The sequence below is a fragment of the Ochlerotatus camptorhynchus genome, unplaced genomic scaffold (assembly GCF_037179485.1).
Source record: "Ochlerotatus camptorhynchus isolate MF236.1 unplaced genomic scaffold, CSIRO-AGI_Acam_v1.1 ptg000228l, whole genome shotgun sequence".
Taxonomy (NCBI): Eukaryota; Metazoa; Arthropoda; class Insecta; order Diptera; family Culicidae; genus Ochlerotatus; species Ochlerotatus camptorhynchus.
Window position 1 is genome coordinate 1253918 of NW_027040718.1, and position 22002 is coordinate 1275919.

Genomic DNA, 22002 nt, shown 5'->3' on the forward strand with positions numbered 1-22002 from the left:
GGGTTAGTACCTAGATAAGCCAATTTAGCGGTTGGCACAGCCTATACACTGAACAATTACAATTACAATTACATAATGGAATGAGAATTTCTACAACAGGGAATCTGTTTTCTTGTATTTAGACAGTCGACTGTGTCGCCCATAATGGAATAGTTTGAATAGTTGAGTAGAACAAAAGATATTCCATAGCGGCATAAATCACCTGTGCTACCATGGAAAAGAGAGGGTTAGCTCCCACCAGGCAGGCTATCTTTCTTAAAGAAAAAGTCAAGACTTGTATTGTAGTTTATTACTGTTTATTAAGTTTGGCAATTTACACAAAGAGGCTTAGATGTATACTTACCGGCTACGTTCATACTTATACTGCTTTCCGACTCCTTATGCTTATCCATAATCGTACTTCTTAAAAACTAGTCTTCTTGCTTAAAACCCCTAGGATCCTGCGCTCACGTTGCTACACAATTTAAAAATATATATTTTAGGGTTGAGAATATCCGCACTGTTTTTTTTTTCTTGTCATTCTAATAATTTTCCTTCCATTCGCATTTCACGGTTCTTCCGTATTCCAATTACTCGTTAGTCGGATGCAGAACCACGTGGGGACGTATAATTTCCTCAATGTCCATCGGCATTGCAGTGTCGTCTTTACCCACGTCGTCGTCCACCACGCTGACGACAGACCCGACGCCTCCGACGACGGCCGCATGGTGCGAATCGGCATCCACTACCGTTGTCACCATCTGGTCACTACCGCTGCTGCTCTGTTGAACGAAATCTACGATCTCGGATGTGGACAGGTGCTCCAGCGATGAACTGTGGCTCACCGATGTTGTTACCACGTCGAGATTCGATACTGCATTGCTGGTGACGATGGTGGAACTCGGGCCACCACCTCCTGTTATTGTAGCCGTCACGGCATTGCCCAGTGTCGAACTGTTGCTGTTACTACTAGTGGCTCCTGTGGACAATACAATTGTCAGTTTGAATAGCATACAAGTTTCAAGTAAAGAACTTACCGTGTCCTGCGATTGCTGCGGCGATGGTAATGTGCTGCAACTCAGATCCTGCATGCAAACTTTCCTCCCCATCAGAGCCAAGGAGCATGGAGTCACTGCCGTTGGTCGGTTTGCCACCGCATATCATCCGATCGCGCAATGACGGTTCATGATTGTGTGGATTGCCGACTTCTTTCACTTTCTGGTAGTCCTCGGTGATGTGCAAAATCGCTTGACATCCCTTGCGTCCATTCCAGGCGCATTTCCACGATGCAATACCGTTACGGATCTTCTGCTGGGTGCGAAAACGATACCCATTGAAGATCAGGAACGTTTGATAGCCATCCTTTGTGACGAGTTGATAGTGATGACGCTGTTGACTTTCAACGTCCACAAGCCAACCGTCCCCAACGAGGATGTCGTTGGAGATTTTTCTCTTACTAGGTTGGTCTTTCGACTTGCGTTTCTTGCTGGCACAACTTGGAGCAGTGGTGCTGGTGCTAGCGGCACCGGAAACCTTCGTCGATCCAGTAACAACGATTTGTTGTTGCGGTACTTGTGGCTGCTGCTGTTGAGGCTGTTCTTGTTGTTGTTGTTGTTGTTGTAGTTGCTGTTGTTGTTGTTGTTCTTGTTGTAGTTGTTGTTGTTGCTGTTGCTGCTGTTGTTGTAGTTGGGGTTCCGGTGTAGTCATCTGAGGTTTCGTGTCTTGTGGAGGATTATCAGTTACCGATACTGGAAGTCCGTGGTTGTGTTGTCCAATTTCTGCTACGACCTGTAATGCAGGAAAAAAAAATCGTTCTAAACAATCCTCTCAAATAGATTTCCCTCAAAACCAACCTGAACGTTTTCGTCGACCTGAATCATCGCAGGACATTGAATGTCACTGCCGGAAGCGACGCAAATCCAAATGCCAAGCTGTTCGGGTGAAGCGGTGAACAGTTGCTTCTTGAATTCGATTATGTTGCCATTGAGTGGGGCTCCACCTTCTATACTGATACGATGCTCGAGACCAATTTGCTGGTCATCGATGGCCAACTCCTGGACTGCTCCATTGCTGCCGTTGGCGTTGACGACCTCCTCTTCCGGTTGCATGTTGACCACATTGTAGATTGCAGTCTGGTCGACCGATTTTCGCTTCTCGCGCAGAAGTGTATCGTTTTCCTTGCATTTTTCCTTGTATTCGTAAAACTCTTCGATGGTGGTAACGCACTTGGCGCAGATGTATGAATTGTAGTCATCATCGAACGTTATCTAGTGAAAATTAAAAAGTTTATATTCCACATCATGTGTAAGTTTTTGGTGTTGTATGTGGCTTGATTGCACATTTTTAGCTAACCAATCGACTATCTCAAAACGTTTAATAGTTGCGGTACTATACAGAAAAAAAGAGGTTTTGAATATTACATCCAAACAGCTGCACAGAGGTCATTCCGCTGCTTGTGTAATATTACATTGTACGACATATACCGATTCTGCAAACAAAATTACATCCATTGGTGTAATATTGTATCTGCTTTTTGCTATTAGGGTTGAAGCATATATTATGTCACGCTCTAAGGGGGAAGGGGGGGGGGGGGTATAAGATTTTGTGACAAGCAATGCATTAGGTATAGGAAAAACGTCACGATAGGGGGTAATTTTTTGCTCGATTTAGCGTAACATAATTAATGCATGGGCCCTTGCATCATTGCTCCATATATCAGCTTTAATTCATAGTGAAAAAATAAGACCATTTACCTGTCAGAATAGGCCACTTCTGATCTAAGCGGAAGATGAGACAATACGGGGGCGAAAACGAACCACTTTTCTGTCAAACGTGAACCAGCTCGTGATTGGCCGATTTCAAGTGCGTAAGATATCGATAGAGATAAAAGAGTAAGAAGCCAGTTGTCTCCTCTTCCTCTTAGCTTTTGATTAGTCGAAGTCACAAACGCCTGCTTTTACACAGTTGAGTTATGTCGTTTTCGTTTTTACTATACACTACACCGGTGTAGTGTAAGCACATACGACCAATAGTTTTTTAATGAGCAAATGAAACAGAAATGAGTTAGCGGATCCAAATTTTGCCTCCAGGAAGAATAAGCAGAGTAGTGTCTGGTAGCATTAAAATGTAAATTTGTTTACGTTTCAAAAAGGAGTTCAACTTTCTTCCCCACATCAGAACAGTTATTATCATTTGGATTGATTTATAGTTGATAATTTTAGATGGTTAAGTTTTGAACCCACCACAGCATGCTTTTGGCGCTACTGTATATGGACGATCAAATGTAAAATACTGTAGTAGCCACAGCATAGTTCTGTCAAAACCTCAGAATTTTCATTGATCCATTGTAGGTTCATTTCCTGAATGACAAGAGGACTCCAAATGGAACCTGGACCATCCAAATTGATGTCGCTCCTTTGGACTATGAGGGGCAAGAAATTGATGTGAATGATTGATTTTAATTTATTTTTACAAAATCTACATATTTGATAACACTGGAGCCAAAGAGATGAACTAGAATACGGCTAAAAATCTCTATAATAAAGAATTTAAAAAAAATAACACTTGCCTGACCCCCGTATAAACTCATACGTAAACTACATGCAGGAATTTATCTCTGAACGCATGAAGTCTCCATACACAATTATACCATTATACCATAGAGGTAACTCTAAGAGTAGAAGGTCCCGAAATAACGTGTTCAACATTTGGCACAGCTCTGGTACTCTCTTCGGTCGTAAGCTAATCGATTCACCCCCTAACCCCTCATTTTATCTGTCAAACTTTCATAGCGAATCAAAACAAACATTGTGTAGTACTAGAATTTCGACTAGAATGGGGTACGTTAATCGTTTGCTTGGGACCAATAGGCTAGTCAAGTAGTGAGCCAATTTAAAATCGTTAGTTTCGTATTGATTGTTGATTATACTACCCTGTGGGCATAACAGTCCCATTTACATTTTTGTCGAAAATGAGTCATACATTATAATCGATTGTCAAGTACCATCACTTTACAGTGTACACAAAAAGTTTCCTACTTTGTTCAGAAAATGTCGAGAAAAATACCAAAACTATGTTGTCCCATCCATAAGAGCCCATAGAGAAAGAAAATCTTCAACAGCGTTTTTCTCAGCTTGCTGTTTTAACGAATGGGACAAATAAAGAGCCTGAATTTATAAAGAGACGACAAGTCAAAATTGGAACAATCGATTATATGTCAAAGTCATAGGAAAAGCTATTCTAATCGAGCAGAAGACCTGTCACATGGCTAAGGTGTCGCCTCTTTACCCAATTCAGTCTCTTTAGGGACAGGTATGCTGAAAACAACTATATATACGCAACTATAGGAGCGTTTACCCTATTACCAACCGGTGGAAACTAACGATTTTAAATTGACTCACTACTTGACTAGCCTATTGGTCCTCAAGTACATCGATTAACGTACCCCATTCTAGCCGAAAGTCTAGTACTACACTATGTTTGTTTTGAGTCGCTATGAAAATTTGACAGATAAAATTAGGGGTTCGTGGATTTTCCTATGTTTCGAGGGGTGTATCGATTAGCTTGGGACCGAAGAGAAGGCCACAGCTAAGCCAAAAAGTGGGCACGTTTCTTCAGGAAACTTTTGCGAACTTTCGCAACCTACATTTCAAAGTGAGAACCGCTAGAGGGAGGATAGTTGCCAAATTCTCCAAGTAAAACAGGATTTTCTGAGAAAATCGCTACATACTATCCATCAGTGAAGGCATAATCATTAGCAAATTGATATTTTCCGCTCAAATACGCGTGATATTGGAGCAAAATAACATGCTTGATATTAATTTTGCAAACTCCTTTGATATTGCGAGACTATTCACAACGTGTAACGTTGAAGCTGAGGCTGTGTTCCATTTGGTGAATTTTCACTTAAATTTGACAGATTGAAAATTTTCAAATAAACGTGCTATTGTGCGAGACTTATTTCTGACAGACCAGGAATCAATTTTGACAAACACTTTCTCGAAAATCGGATGATCAACAACAGAGGGATTATCGAACATTTACATTCAAATCAGTTTCAAAGGGCACAGGTCTTCTAGTTTCACTGATCTGTATTAATTTGAACCAATATTGTTTTGTTTGTTTACGTTTTGAGAGTTGTTGAACAGGTAGATCGAGGTTAGGGCGATGCTACTGGGCGTCGGATTCCCCATCGGGATCCACCATCGGTTTCTCCGTCGGGATCCGTGATGAAATTCCCGTTGGGATTCATCTTCGGATTTCCCATCGTCCCAACGGACCCCGTCGACAGATTCTTCATCCGTCGTCGGATTCCGCATTGGGATCCTTCTTCGGATTCTACATTGGAATCCGTCTTCGGATCATTCATTGCAATCCGTCTTCAGGTTCTCTATCGGAATTCGTCTTCGGAATCACCATCGGGATTCGTCTTCGTACTACGGGATCCGTCTTTGAATTTCCCATCATGATCCATCTTCGGATTCGTCATCAGATTGCCCATCAAGATCCGTCTTCGGGATCCATGCTTGGATTCCCACCGGAATCCGTCTTAGGCTTCTCCATCTGGATCGGTGTTCGGATTCCCATCGGTTTCCTTTTTTGGATTCCTCATCAGGATCCATCGTCGGATTACCTATCCGGATCCATCTTCGGTTTCCACTTCGGGTTCCATCATCGGATTCTGTATTGGGATCCGTCGTTGGATTCCCTTTTGGGATCCGTTGGGTTCTCCATCGGGATCCTTCTTTAGATTCCCCATCGGGATCCATCTTTGGATTCCTCATTAGGATCCACCTGCGGATTCCCCATCGGGATCCTTTATCGATTTTCCCATTAAAATCCGTCTTTGAATTTCCTATCGGAATCCCTCTTCAGATTCCCCATCGAGATCCGTGTTCACAGATTACCCATCGGGATCCGTGTTCAGTATTTCCCATCGGAATCTTTCATCGGATTCCCTCGAATTTCCTCCGCGATGGACAGTAGCGAGCAGCAGAAAAAAAACAACAAATCAACTCAACCGCGCGCTTTTCATGCTTTGTTGTCAAACAAAATAACAACCCATCTCGGGTTGCAACTCGGTCTTCAAATTTGAAGGCACGCTACTACCCCGGAATCGGTCACGGTTTAGTTTCTTTTATGCACACCCATTTAGCACCCCGCGGTGAGAGTTGTTACAACCCATGGGTTGCTAAAATGGGTATTAAACCCCGTTTAGCGCCCCGCGTTGGAGGTGCTCTAACAGGAGTACCTTTACTGAATAATAAATTAAATCAAAAAAGCTTAAAAAGTATGCAAATCCCGCTTCACCTTATTGAGTCCAGAGCCATGATTACTTCTGCAATAGTCATGCATGATTAAATTATAAATAATCACTTGTGGTAAAAATTTGTCTTTTCAGTATTAAATTTTATAAAAATTTTGATACGCTGCTCTTCTTGCTTGGACGGCATTTTGACAACTGAAGAGTGAATTCCAAAATCAAAATAGGAGCAACATTCTACACACACACACCTTCAAAATGAGGGGTGTTCAGGTTTTTTAAATGTAAAATTGAAAGAAATACGTCAAGTTGATATTGACCAAATTTTGACCGTATCACCCTTTACAGCAAAAAAGTGATCTTCCATTTAATTCCACTTGGTATCCATGACAGATACGTATTTAAGTGGAATTAAATGAAAGATAACCTTTTTGCTGTTTTATTTAAGCATTCCGCTAACAACCCAATTTCATTACTTCATTACATTTTATTCTTTGAGAATATTAATAGATAATCAAAAGAGATTAAAATCCATCGAAAAAATATTAAAAGTCATTCAAAAACGATTAACATATAATCAAAAATTTAAATTTATTCAAACAAGATAACTTTTAATTTAAGCAACCACGATTAAACTGGGTTTAATATCAGATGATTATTTTTTAGCAAGAGATAATTAATTTTTAATCATTCGATATGATTAAACTGAGTTTAATGTCAAATTGATTAAATTTTAAGCAAAATGAGAATAATAGTTCAATTTATCAGTGTAAAGCTGCTGGAGTGTTGATCCAAACATTCAGAATTGCGGAGCTTGACGGTTTAAAGTTCTTTCTTGAGATTCACGTTCGGCGAGTTGCGGGTCGGTATTTAATGAACCAGAAATCATACGTGTTGAAGCTTCTCTCAAGGTTACAGATGGAGCACTGCAAAACGTCTCGAGTTCCGATGACCAGCGGCTTTATACTATACAACTAAGGGAGGAGAACAGCGACTCTCTGACGGATGAACAACATTTACAGAGGCTCATCGGGGCATTGTTGTACATTACACTGATGCAAAATTTGAAATTTTCGCTCCACAGTGCTCAAACGGTTCCAAATTGGATCCTCATTAGCCTCCCAAAATTTGAACATATTTAGTAAGATACTGACTTGACACAAACCATTTGAAGTTAGAAATTACTATAGTAAAACAAAAATTTTGCTTCATATATTTCTCAAAATTTACCAGTTCACTCTGCTTAAGAAAATGATAGCTGCGCTTGTTAAAAACTTTCTCAGTTACTACTTTGTTGAAGACCAGTTTTCTATCAAATGTAAGGAATAAAAAATATGTGCCGGCGAACGGACGCGTTCGTTTTTGCTGTCAAGATGTTTTCTCGTGATTAACCGTTCTGAAGTGCATTTAATGAAGAACAATCCCCAGTTTAGTTTTCGAGAAGTGGTAACGGAACCAACGGTTATGGCACAGGTAAGGCCGGTACTTTTCCGAGACCTCTTCCATCCCGACAATTTGTGACGTTGCGAACAATTTCGGCCTGAGAACCCTTTCACATCGGGAAGCAGCCGACCAACGGAAACATGGATGCCATCTCGAGAGCGGCAGAAGAACCCAGTTTACGGACAGTCAACTAAATTGGTGAGTTCGTTCCAGTTTAATATTTTTTTTTTTGCCATATACTTAGGTAGCAGAAAATCATGGGTTCAATCCCAGACATCTTTACAATAAAGAGTTGATAATATTGGTTCGTTTTCTCATAGCTCCGCATTCGTGTATTTATCAAACTGCGATTGTATCAAAGCAATCATCACATCACTTATCAAGGTGAATCCTGGTCCAAAGAACCCCACCTTACTAACAAAACCTCCCTCCTGTGACCTTTGTGAGGACGCAGAGGTAAACACGGCCCCTATAACAACAAAGGTCACTTTAACTTTCTTTCCCATCTCCCACCTGGTTACAAAGACGTGGCCGGCGTCATCATTGATCTTTAATATAAGGAGTCACTGAATCTTTTAAGGGAAATGGATGCAATGTCGGCAAAAATGACCCTAATTTGGGCCCATACATAAATTCAGCAATCGATTAAATTTTTAATAGCAATCAAAAATATCCATTAGTACCGTCCCAATGACGCGTTCATCTAGATAAAACTGATAAAAAGCAGATTTTTAGCTATGGGCCTAATCTTAAACCCATAGGCCAACATTAGAGCCATTTCCCCTACAATGAGAATTTTCGGTCACTCCTAACCCCATTCACTGTGCAATTTCACTGATTCTGGCCAATCACGGAGCAGCAACCATTGATTTGTGGAGTCAGTCTAAGCCGTCTAAGCATGTCTGATGCAGGGAAGCAAGCTACTGATTTAATTTTCAGATCTGTATGACAAGGTTGCAAATACTCATTTCAGCTAAAAAAATATTTTTTTTTAAATTATGAAATATATTGGATAATCCAAAGCTATGTTGATCATTATAACATTAAATTTTGAATAACAAATGATAAGACAATCTAATTAAAATGTCGTAATAATACCTCTGACCAAGGAAAAATGATATATACTTTTCATAAAAGTTGACGATACAAATACTAATGAGGAAAGGAATTCCGCATTTCCTTTTCCCAAGTCCTTTTCCTCTCCTTCCCTTCCCTTCTTCTCTTTTCAGAAAGCGAGTAATGGCGCTATAACCATATGCCATATAGGGCTAGGACAAGAGTTAGTGCTCAGGTCCCAACCGCTAGAAGAAAATGGTAGCGAGCAAGGGCGCTATAACCTAGGCGAATACAGCATTCCCTCCGTATAGGTTACGTCCGCACACCGCTCTCTGTTGTCCTTCGACTGAGGTCGGCTGGATCGATTGAGGGATGGCAGTGGGTTGGCGGTGCCGTCCACGCTTGTACGGAGGGAGGTCTGTACGCTCGAACACAAGGGGTAAATACCTGTGTTCCATCCCAGGAGATCGGACAATCAAGGAGTGTACATTAACTTTCTTAGCTCTGTCACTCCCAACGATTTATATAGCCTATTTTCAAATCCTGCATACGGAGCGGTTGGTACGGTATGTCCCCGCTCTTTGATTACCTGTGGATTAAATGTTAACCACTGTCTATACTTATTAAGTAGACATGGTAAACATTCACTTCCACAAAAATTAACTAAACGCTACACAGTAGGCCTGGCCGCTTTATTGTTTGTTTCACATCCTTGATGTGCAGCAGGCATTAATAATGACAAGAAAATGATAGATGTATTTCTATCATTTCCAGGATTCTTTCAAGTACTGGCTATGTATGTGTAGACTAGACTAGACTAGACTAGACTAAATGTAAGGAATAAAAAATATGAATGATTCAAGTCGCCGCTGTTTTATGATTATGCTCAATCAACTAGGCAACATTGGTGTTTTTGGGGCGTAGAATAGAGGACAAAATCATGGCTACTATGTCACACTGCAGAATACAGTGTTGCCAACAATACAGCTGCTTAATCATGCCATAAGATTATCAGGCTAATCAGGACCCGATTTGGAACCGTTTGAGTATTGTGGAGCGAACATTTCAAATTTTGCATCAGTCTATTGTACATCACCGTAAACACAAGCCCAGACATTGCCATTTCAACTTCCATTATTGGACGGCACGTATCCAAACCTGAGTGGTGCGGAGAAACACGAAATGGTTGTCAAAAAGAATCCAACTGGTGCTGTCAAAAAGAATCCAACGATCTAGAGCTGCTAAAAGTGATACTTTTCTCATACAATCCCCGTCGGCAGAGAAAGTATTGTGGTTAATGTTGAAAATATTGTCATTTCGGCATTTTTTTACTAATATTCTTCAACAAAAAACTTGCTCAAATACTCGGATGTAAACAATGTAACGAACGAACGAACCTGCACGAACTGCTGAAGGAAGAATGCAAACAAACTTTATAAGAGTCATGTGGGTAGGTGCACTCCCAACACCATGTACACGTTATTTATGGAGCAAAGGGTGAACTTTCGACAGCATGTATATGCAAATTGTGAGCAGTGCATTAGCAAAACAATTTGTGATATCGGAAAATTTTCAAGTTGTTTCCTGCTGACTTGCAAAACAAAAACGGCTGTGTTCGCAGTACCCAGATCCAAACTAACTACAGCTGACTGGAACGAAGCGAAGAGGGTACTTCCCCAACTAACAATTTTCGCAATGTAAACGCTTTACTCATTTCATTTGTACAGCCTCAAGCTGTATTGAAATGTTAGTCAGCTACTTACGGCTGTTGGGAGTGTTGGGACAAGCTCTTAAGGCCCACACACATTAGATCTGGATCGGACGCGTTGCGGCAAAGTGACAGCTAAATCTATTGTCTAACTGTCAAATTCACGTCAACGCAACGCAAACAGATCTAATGTGGGTGGTCCTTTATTGCATATCTAGTTACGCTTCTATACAGCTGTTATCCTGCTGTTCAAATGTGTGTGAACTTGAAAGGCATTTATTCAACTTTTACCCGATTATCCAATCATCACTACACAGTTTTCTCTTAACGCCTGGTTAAATATTGTTAACGCTTTTTTTTTTGGGAAATTAATTTATCATGTTTATTTTACTGCGAATCAAATTAATCTAAATTAGTGCTTATACACCACCAAATTATTTACACTGTACCGGACCCTGGAATCGAACTCGAGGCGACCGCATTGGCGAACCTTGATACTACCAACTTCGCTACGCCAACACTTTGAACTGACGTAAAATAATCTACATGCCCTTCTACAACAAGATCGCTGAGTAGAGGCTTTATAATAGTGCACATGAATCACTTTTCTCGAATTCAGCTTTGTAAAGAAGCAGAGTAAAAGCTGTAAAACTGCACACGTCTAAAAATAAACCTAGTTGACTGTAAAATATCTTCCAAAGTAGCACTAACACAGTTTATTAGTTGAGTATAGGTTGTTTAGTTGTTGAAAAAGCACTTTTGATGTTTATGTTTTGCAGCTAAAAGTTGAAAGTTGATTAATATTTGCATAGAAGTGACATTAGCGTTTATTGGGTGATGTTATTTAGTACGACTGACAAATTGAATAATGGTTGTGAAAAAGTTGAGTAAACACTCTCCAAAACTATTTTGCTAGCTTCTGCTTGTAGCTGTATCTACAGCTTTGTTTCAGCTGCTTTACAGAACAACGCTGGAAAAGTTGACTTATAAAGCTGGAAATGTTAGTTGGGTCGCTACCTAAAAGGTAGAACAGGTTTCAACTGCACCAAGGAGGTGGTGGCAATCATCAGTTGGAGTCAGTGCTGCGATTTGTCATTTTCATTGAGAAAACTTCAGTGGATATAGACACTCCACTCATTTCAGCAGCAACACTGATAGAACTGAAAATCAAAATTTCCTTTGTCAAAATCTCACTCTTTTCTTTGTCAGTGACAAAGATTCCCTTGGTGAAAAAACTGTGAATTTGCGCATTCTGTGTCACATTATTGTTCTCCAGGCTGATAATGATGATGATTCGTATTCACTTTGATGGTTCTATGTAACTGTTTTGCTAAATTAATTTGATTTTGATAGTAATTCAGCAAATGAAAAAACTGCACATCGTCGTCACTGATAGTAATATCACTGACAATTGATATTGATTGCTACTGATGGTGACTCTCTGCTGAAATGAGTGACCAGGGTTGTTTTGTTATTATCAGTTTTTAGTGTCGAAATTTTGCAGCACTGGTTGGAGTGTTTCCTGGATGCAAACTAGCTCGGTGAAGTTGACAATCGGAAGTCCAACCCATGTAACAATTAGGGTTTAATGAGGGTTCTGTAGACTATGAATTCGACTTGTAGCATGTTTAAAACCGTGATAAAAATTGCAATGTTACTTGGGCAACACTGGCAGTTTTTTCAAGTTTGTTGGCAGGCTCGTTGGTTGGGGGAGTCGACAGCAGACCATGCGTATCCCTTTCCAGCACTGAAGCGGAATACATTGCGTTGGCAGAATGTTGCGTCGTTTAGCAGATGACTTGGGTGAAAATCTAATGCTGACTTTAATTGTCAACGAAGACAACCAAAGTTGCATCGCACTCACGGCGGCGGAACTCGCGGAAGTCGAAGCACATCAATATCAAATATTGCTTCTTAAAGGATTTGGTCCAAGAAGGTATTGTAAAGGTACGGCCCTGATCATTGGCATAACCCTGAGGATTCCTTAAAGGCAACCAGGTCCTAGGGTTTGTCTGTATCTTTACATTTTGTAAAATGCACACTAGTGTTGCCAGTTGTGATGTAACGGACTTTAACGGAATTTAACTACAAAACAAAATTAAATAATTATGTAGTTTAGAATTATGCTTTTAATAATGAATTGTTTTTTCTACATAATTAAGTCAACAATGGCGGATGGAGCCGTGGCGTTTTTTTTCCTCTGTGCGGGACCTAACACCACTGCGACCAGTAATTTGATCTATTGTAGTATATCCCGTGTCTTTAGTTTAGTACATGTCGTATTACTCCATCACTATTGATATATGATAAAGTATTTGATTTTTTTACAGTTGTCATTCTTGTTCCGCTGTTTATACCCTTCGGAGTGTTTAAACACCCTCCAAAGGCGCACCCCTCTGTCAGTCAAAATTGGATTCCTTAGCATCAAAATTAAGGAATGACACCGATAATGACCATGCATCAGAACCCTAGTTTTAACCACTTCAAACTAGAGAACAACGAATATAAGATTAGGAATCACATAGATGAAGACTAACTAACTCATTTTTTCCTTGTTTCAAGATCATCCTCGGTGAGCAAATCCGAGTCTTGTCACTATCAACAAGGCATAAAAAGTAACAAGGACTAAGATGTGTTCCTTGGATTACAGAAAAATCCTACTCCCCTAGTTTGAAGTAGTCAGGACTAGGAATCGGTGGTAGATCTTACATCCCGTAACGTACCACGGAAAGGTGATCTACCCACGTTACGGGGCAGCCGTGGCGCTAAAATGCGCCAACTGTGGTGGTGCTCACTAAGGATCCAACAAGCAATGCCCTAAACGCGAGGATTTCAAGCGCATCCGAAATCAGGCGTTCACCAACAATCAACCAGCACGAAGGAAGGATAAGGCCCCGGTTTTCAGGGCGGAGGACTTTCCGCCTCTTCATGGACAAGCGAACCGCCCCCCTCAAGAAACGTTTGGATCTTCTGCTGGACAAAGTTCTCCATCCCCCCTGGATTCTGGAGACAACCAACAGCTCAACCAAATAATCCCGATCTGTTCACAGCGGATGAATTGATGGAGATTTTCATCAACATGACCGGTACACTACGTAAGTGCCGCAATAATCCCGAACAGATCCAAGTGCTCGGTAAGTTCATCATCCAGTATGGTGTCTAAACCACTACCTGGAACGCTTACTCTGTAAGAGCTAAACAGATTGAGCTTGCCGACTTCCTCCGCAAGCATAGCATCGGCGTGAGTCTTCTAACCGAGACCCACCCAAAGTCCGGTGACAGCTTCTGGTTGCCTGACAACAAAATTATCCGGCTTGATCGCACCAGCTCCAGAGGGGTGGTGTTGCGGTCATCGTTAGTCCTGCACTCTGCCCCACATCCGCACTTCTATCATCGAGACCGTTAGTGTGGAGGTGGAATCACCAATTTGAAACGTCCGGTTTATCGCTGTCTACTGCCCACGCCAGTGTACCACAAGCAACGGCCTAGGCATCCAGTTCAAGAACGACGTGACCGCCATCACTCGTACTAGCTCCCGATTCATCGTTGGTGGCTACCTGAACGCCCGCTATTAAGCTTGGCGGAATTACCAGCGGAACCGGAACGGATGTCTATTGTTCGACCACGCACAACATGGACTGTACACTGTGAAATTTCCGGACGAACCAACTTTCATCTCTCCGGCCCTCCACCCTGAACTTTTTCCTGTCAAACATCCGACCACCAACCGGTGGTGACTGAAGTCGGTGTCAACGTGGTTCCTGCTAGAAGCTGCCTGCGTAAAGACTACCACCACGTCAACTGGGAGCAGTACGGACGAATGGTGGACAGCAACATCGATGAAAAACCACCGCTCGCCACCGTAGATAACATCGACCGGACGTTGGAAGGACTCAAACAGGCCATATCCATGGCTGACGAGGCAAACGTTTCACAAGTTCCTGTGAGGGGTAAGTTTGTTGCTATTGATTCCCAAATCCAATTACTGATTCGTGTTGAGGAATTTTCTTAGACCAGTTTCAGAGGACTGGAGATCTGGGCAAAAAACGTGAAATGGCCGATCTGAACAGGCAGATTGCTTCCAGAATGGACTCACTCCGAAATGAATGTTTCGGGCGTGTTGTCCAGAATCTGGACGATCGCTCCAGACCATTCAGGAAGGTAGCCAAGGTCCTGAAAACTCATCCCAAGCCCGTTCCACCTCTCAGAGTCGAAAATGATGACAATCGGCCTTCAATCACCCCACAGGAGAAAGCATGTCGCTTCATCGCATTTGCTTGGCTCGACTATCCAAAGTCTGCTCGATAATAAGGTTGCGCAATGCGATCAAAACCGATATGATTACAGTACAACAAATTTGCTCAGCGCTGAAATGCATCAAGAACATGAAAGCTCCCGGGTTTGAGGGTATATTCAACTTGATCTTGAAGAGACTCAGCATGAAAGTGCAGTCTCTTCTAACCGCTATCTTCAACAGATGCTTGGAACTGCACTACTTTCCAAGCATCTGGAAAGTAGCAAAAATCATACCAATCCACAAACCCGGTAAGGATGCAACGTTGCCTTCAAATTACAGACCAATCAGCCTCCTTTCAGCGCTGAGCAAATTGTTCGAGAAACTCATTCTCAATCGTTTACTCAAGTTTGTCGAGGAAAACAACATTCTCCTTCCGGAACAGTTTGGATTCAGAAAGGGGCACTCCACCAATCATCAGCTAGTACGGGTGATGAATAACATCCGAAGTAACAAAGCTGTATCCAAGTCCACAGCCGTGGCCTTGTTAGACGTTGAAAAGGTGTTTGACAATGTTTGGCATGACGGACTTATGTACAAGCTTTGTGACTTCAACTTTCCTTTACATCTGGTTAAAATCACCCGTAACTACCTTCAGCAAAGGTCGTTTAAGGTATCGTTGAATGGTTGTCTTTCAGACACGTTTTCCATCCCAGCAGGAGTCCCGCAAGGCAGTCTGCTGGGCCAATTACTTTACAGCATTTACACTTCCGACATTCCTCCCCTCGGTGACGGTTGCGTGTTCTTCCTGTTCGCAGATGATACCGCAATAGGATGCCTCGCGAAAAACGAACAAACTTCAACGATGCCTTAACGCCTTTGCTGATTATGCCATCACGTGGAAAATCAAAATCAATGCCTCCAAAACACAAGCGATCATGTTCCTCCATCGGCAATCGCCGAAACTGAAACCGGCTCCTACTGTAATCATGGATGGCACAAGGGTTGAGTGGTCTGCCGAAGTAACCTATCTCGGGATGTTGTTCGATGAAAAGCTCCTCTTCCGATCGCATGTGGAGAAAAACCGTAGTCAAGTGTTCCGCCTTGGTCAAGGGTGAACAAACTGGTTGGCTGTCTACAAACAAATCATAGCACCTGCAATGCTTTACGCAGCTCCGGTGTGGGAATTATGTGCACAGACTCACAGGAACAAAATCCAGGTCGCTCAGAATAGAGTGCTGAGGATGGTACTTGATCATCCTTTCGACACTAGAATAACAAATTTACACGAAGAGGTAGGCATTGCCAAAATAGATTCCAGAATTAACGAAATTAAGACCAAATTTGCACAAAAATGTAATTTATCAGAACATGCTTTGATAAGGAATTTGTATATAGTAGATTAGGTGTATATAGTACTTTTTCTTCTTCTTCGCATTTCAAGCTTTTGCATATCGCATATTAGCTTATTGCGTGCTCTCAACTTAGTGTTCTAGATGCACTTCCACAGTTATTAATTGAGAGCTTTCGATGCCTTTACCATTTTTGCATTGGTATAATTGTGTGGCAAGTCCAATCATACTTCTATGCCCAGGGAAGTCGAGACATTTCCAACCCCAAAAATTCCTAGACTGGACCGGGAATCGAACCCAGCCACCTCCAGCATGGTCTTGCTTTGTAGCTACGTCTTTACCTACTTAGCTAAGGGAGGTGTATATAGTAGTTGTAGTTGTAAATAGTAGTTATAAGTAAAGAGTCTCCTTTTTCCAATTCAAATCAAACCAATCCCATCAAGGTGGTCATACTCTAAAACAGGCCTGATAAGACTAGGAGTTGAAAAGACGCATCTGTGTCGATTGAAAATTCATACATGTATGTAAACCACACAAATTCAAGAAATATAGATCATTTAAAGTCAAATCAACTCATTTTCGATTCGGACGGCGTGGTGGTAGTTCACTCTTCTACATTCAACAAGCAACAATTTATTGGTCGTGTCAAAGGAGGAAAAGGTCTTGGTTAAAGAGGCGCCAAGCGTCATCGCAAAGTTGTTCCATCGTCTGGCTCGCCGTGGTGGTGTCAAACGTATCTCCGGTCTGATCTACGAGGTGTGCTGAAGATGTTCCTGGAAAATGAGGTCCGTGATGCTGTCACCTACACTAAACACGCCAAGCGTAAATGGCCATGGATGTCCTCTACAATAAAACGGCCCTTTTCAGGGCCATCAAGCTTATAACAGTAAAGAGTTGGAATAGAATTTATCTGTGCCTGTTTGTCCATATTCAGAGCCAACGACCACACAAAATGCTATCCAGAGTTGTAATCTTGTAACCAAACTTGGAAGCAGGGGTGCAAGTGATTTTGATTGATTATCTTCATCAATTTTCTCTTTGAAAAAAAAACGGAAAGAGTTAAGATAATAGATGATTGATCATTTAAAAGAACTAAATGTTCTTCATATTTATTCCGTCCACTAGCGGTCCTACGTCAAGCTTCCGTTCGTGCCCCTAGGCACAGCCCCTTCTACTTTTTTTTATTGAATAAAACAAAAATTCCGTACGTTTTGTGTTATTTGTCATCAGAAAACGAGGCGTTTCCGTGATGGTAAAAGTGGTTTCCCTAACACAGTCGCCGAATATTGATATCAAGCACTGAGCATGCCAGACGGTACCGATCTTTATGCCTTTTGGTGCCAATTTTAAGCGCCTCCTTCTCTTAATAGAAGGGGCCTAAAATTTGCCTCAAAAAGCATAAACGTAGGACCGTCCGCTAGGCTCAGATTCTGTGATTGGTGTGTTTTCCCATACATATTTCATTTCCGCACCGCTATCATCTCCAAGAACATCGAGGAAAAAAATCCACAGCATTGTTCTACACTGGCTTCCAAGCTTTCAACCCATCGATCCTTTTCAGGACCATAAATCAGGCATAACATTTGATAACGGCACAAAAGCATTTGTAAACAAACTTTCTAAGGCCCTTTGAACGCGAACCAAAGTACGCCCATCCAAACCAACGTGGTCTATACAAGGTGTGGAGATCTAGCCCTCACGTATGTGTTGGTAGAGGGAAAAAGGTAAACATTGCGGGAGAGGATTACCACGACGTCATAGCAGTCGAAAACAAATTTGTGAAATATGAAGTACAGCAAATTCTAGATATGTTTGCATGCTGATTGCGCTTGCTTGTATGCTTTTGTAAAGTATCCGGGAAATATCAGCAGGCGTTTTGTATTTTTATAGTAACCCCTTACTTGGAAACGTGCAAAAACTCACCAGCAGGCTGCTTTTTCATGGTATACAGTGTGCTAATAAAATAATCAATATCTACATTATCTCAACATTCAGTGGAAAAACATTCATAAATGTTGGCTTCATACAGAAATTCTATAATTCATATTCAATTTCCAACGCAAACGCTGATTGAAACAAACGTTATGACGTAACTACGAGCGTGTTTGAGCGTACGAAAGAGGCAAATCGTGCGAAGCCGACTGAAAGCCGAGTGAAAAACGAACTGTACCAATACGTACAGGCCATCAATTCCACACCTTGTATAGACCAGGTTGATCCAAACCTACAACATCATCGGATAGCACCAACTATCATCTTTCCAAAGGTGGTATTGGTTTGCGTGGGCGTACTTTGGTTCGCATGTAAAGAACTGTAGAAGGTTTGTTTACAAATGCTTTTGTGCCGTTATCAAATGTTATGCCTGAAATGACTGATAAAAGAGTTAACAAAAGCGTAAGAGCTTGTATCCAAGACGTATCGTCCAGGATTGGCTTGGACATCGACAGAGCACCTCAAAAACATAACTCTCAAATTGCTTCCGAATTTCAACCAATCGAAATTTTTCACTGATAACGAGTTAAGAAATCAATTTAATATTTACTATACTTTTGCTGTGACATCATTTTTTTTTTTTTTTTCCTTTGGTTTGTTTTTTCCGTCGATCTTGTTTTCCGTGCTGAGCACCAATGCTACCGACGTGCCAGGAAGGCAGCTCCCACACCTGGACCCTACCTATCGCGTGATCAGAGATGTTATGCCTCAGAACATCCCGGCGGCGCCGACTGGGATTGAACCCAGGCCTGCTGGGGTGAGAGGTAATCACGCTTGCCACTACACCACCGGTGCCGTTACTGTGACATCATAACTACCTTTCGTAATCCTACGTCAAATCTACGGTCGTGTCTTGGATACAACCTCTTACTTTTTTGTCTTTATAATAGAGATTTTCAGCCACAGACTGGTTTATCTCCCCCATACGGTACTACAACAAAAGATGTTCCAGACAATCAAAAATGATCAGTTTAATTCTCAACACGGTAACCGCAAAATAGCCAATAATGACTACAAAGTAAGCACTTTCGAGGGAAACTGGGACTACCCATTAAATGAGTAAAACTTCTCCCATTTATGAGTAATTATAACGACAAAAATAAGTAGTAAGTATTCATTTGTGACTAACAAATACTCATAAATGGGCATTTTTTTACTCATTAAATGGGTAGTCCCAGTCTCCCTCGAAAATGCTTACTTTGTAGTCAATATCGAATCGTTTATAGTGATTATTGAGTATTTTGCGGTTACCGTGAAGAATTTATATGGACGAGTATAATGAGCACACGGAAAAGCTTTGATAAGAACTGACTACTTAGGGGCGAGCAATAAATGACGTAGCATTGTACGGAAGATGTGGGGAAGGCAGAAGTTGTGACCAGCCATGTATAAAGTTTAGCCAAATACGTTACGAGACGGGAGGGTTGGTTTAAAATTGATTCACAAAAATCTACGTCATTTATGGATGTTTCGTTATTGGTTATTTGACAAATGTTATGGATGTTTCGTTAATGGTAACTTGACGGACCATAAAGTTGTGGATCACCTGCACTACCATGGGAAAGGATGCATTGGGAATATCGGTGTAAGTGCTTAATTTTGTTGCTAAGGAGTCCAATTTTGACTGACAAAGGAGTGCGCCTTTGTAGGGGACTCTATCTCTACGAAGGTTATAAATAGCGGGACCTTTCTATTAGAATCGGTTCCTTCTGATGAAGGCAAGAATGACAACTGTAATCGAACCGAATACTTCATCATTTCTCAATAGTAATGGAGTAATACGACATGCACTAAACTATGTACACGGGGTATAATACAATAGACCAAATGACTGGTCTCAGTGGATTTATGTCCCGAACAGAGGAAACAAAAATGGGAAAGAGAGGGTGAAATAACACGGATCATCAAGGTATCGGAATGAACCGATTAGAACGGAGTGAGTGGAACTGCTAACTCTCTGAGCTAAAACTTCGTGGACAAAGGAAGACCTTTTCCCCCACGGATGACTCGATTTGTATTCTGTTCGCAAGAACTCATTTCTCTGGAAGCGCGTGATTGATTCTGTTTACAGGGTTGAAGAGTATAAGCAGTCGGCTAGAATTTAAGAAAGTTAGTGCACTAAATCAAAATATCAAAACAAGGTATGCATCACCTGTGCTTCCATCAGGAATGGATCAAACGAAATACCCATAACTTAAAATTTGCTGAACGAACTAGACAAGAAGTGTAGATATCTGCTTCATAAGCTGAACAGGTCTGATGAGATGGTGACCTCATTTAGTAATGCTATGCCATACAAATTTCTTCGATAAAAACGATATCCTTACTACTAAACAAAACTGTATTTTAATCAACGAAATCAAGTAACAAATCAATTAATGATCCAAGTACGCTTATTACAGCTTTCAACAACTGGATCAGAGCATAATCACGGCTATTTCTTGCGATTTACGGAACGCAACTGGGGACGCCTACAACTTTTCTTGAGCTGGAAAAATAATAACAATAATAGTGAAATACTCACGGCCACGGTAACGCAGTCCATAATCTTGATGAGCAGAGATTCGTTGTCATTGCCTGCGCCTGGGAAGATCTCGTACAGTTCGATACCTTGAGTGAAGCATAGCCGACAGAACGGTAGTTCCGTCGTTTGTATCTGCAGTTGTTCCATTCTTCTAGCGGTGTTGTTTTGTTTTGCTCCTGGTTCTGGAACTCCTCTACGGCTAACGTTGTTAACCCATTCGCTGCGGTTGTTCCTTTTACGGTCGCACCACCGTCCGTCTCGGTCGATGCCCTTTCACGAGCCGTAAGCCTTGGCACAATATACTATCCACCGCAACACCAATGTCTCGAATACGACAACTGCTGCGACAACGAAGAAGAGATGTATGGAGGAACACAAAAACGCGAGGCTCTCAAGGTTCGCCTTCCCCGCAGCAGCAGCAGCAGCAACACCAGCTACAGCAAACCCGACTACACCAAATCGCAATGCTCACGTTGGCCGTCGAGAAAGCGAATCAAACTCCTCAAGAAACACGAAAAAAAAAACTTCACATCTAATAGCTGCTCACTATTTTCCCAGACCAACACTCTTGATGCCTTCTCCTCCTCCTTCACCAAAATGTACTGCTGCCACTGCAGCTTGCGACACACAAATATTTCACGAAATTCTTCGCCTGACCGGAAGGATTTTTCAAAAAAAGGATATTGATTTTTAATGTGTTTACAAACACTGAAAAAACTGTCAAAAAAATGTCGTTCGGAACTTCGCGACCGCTTCGCTTCCCTATTTTTTGTGGGTTTGCGACACTTTCGGATTAGGGATGGAAGGTTCTTTCACTCACTCACTCTTTTGGCTTGTGTTGGCAGCATAAAAAGCAGAGCGAGGCTTGGGCGCATCAGACATCGCGATCGAAGCTGCCAAGCACTCTTTTCGTTCGTGGATCGTTTTCGTGACGCATTTGTCAAACGGACGGCGACTGTCAAATAAAATGCGAACAAAATGTCAGTGCGGCTGGCGACCGAAAAGGGCCTATCCCTCTTGAAGGAACACCTTGCGGGTTTTAGCAATGTATAATGGATTTAAAGCGTGTTTGATTTTTGCAACAGATGTCGCTAGTAAGCCTACCCGCATAAACAATAACCATAAGCGCCTAACCACCAATTAGGGATATCATCCCAACTTTATGTGATATGGTCGTACCAACAATCAATACGAAACTAACGATTTTAAATTGGCTCACTACTTGACTAGCCTATTGGCGTTACCTCTTTGGTCATACTATCTATGATATCGTTAGTGTATGGTACCCGTTTATTCGGGTAGTAAGAGCAACCCTCGGAGCAACCGTAACGGTCGTTGTCATTTGCGCGACTATTTTAACAGCGCACAACGCTCTCATTTTAGTGTAGTCACTCTTCTCTACACCGGTCGCTGCTATCGCGGTTATCAATTTACTCGCCGTAGTCCGTACCG

At 41.7% G+C, this 22002-nt stretch overlaps 1 protein-coding gene across 2 annotated transcripts; it reads right to left on the reverse strand.

Annotated features, from left to right (window-relative positions):
• Nucleotides 1-274: 274 nt before the first annotated feature.
• Nucleotides 275-21483, reverse strand: LOC135703991 (probable serine/threonine-protein kinase tsuA). 2 transcript variants are annotated; one of them, XM_065225351.1, is made up of 4 exons: nucleotides 20551-21483; nucleotides 1833-2246; nucleotides 1017-1767; nucleotides 275-955 (listed from the first exon to the last, which is right to left on the reverse strand). In XM_065225351.1, exons 1-4 carry the CDS (start codon nucleotides 20695-20697, stop codon nucleotides 570-572), a joined length of 1698 nt encoding a protein of 565 aa, XP_065081423.1. In that variant the 5' UTR covers nucleotides 20698-21483; the 3' UTR covers nucleotides 275-569. The 2 variants fall into 2 exon arrangements, with proteins under 2 accessions (XP_065081423.1, XP_065081422.1); XM_065225350.1 differs by having other exon boundaries at nucleotides 275-958.
• Between the last annotated feature and the right edge of the window lie 519 nt (nucleotides 21484-22002).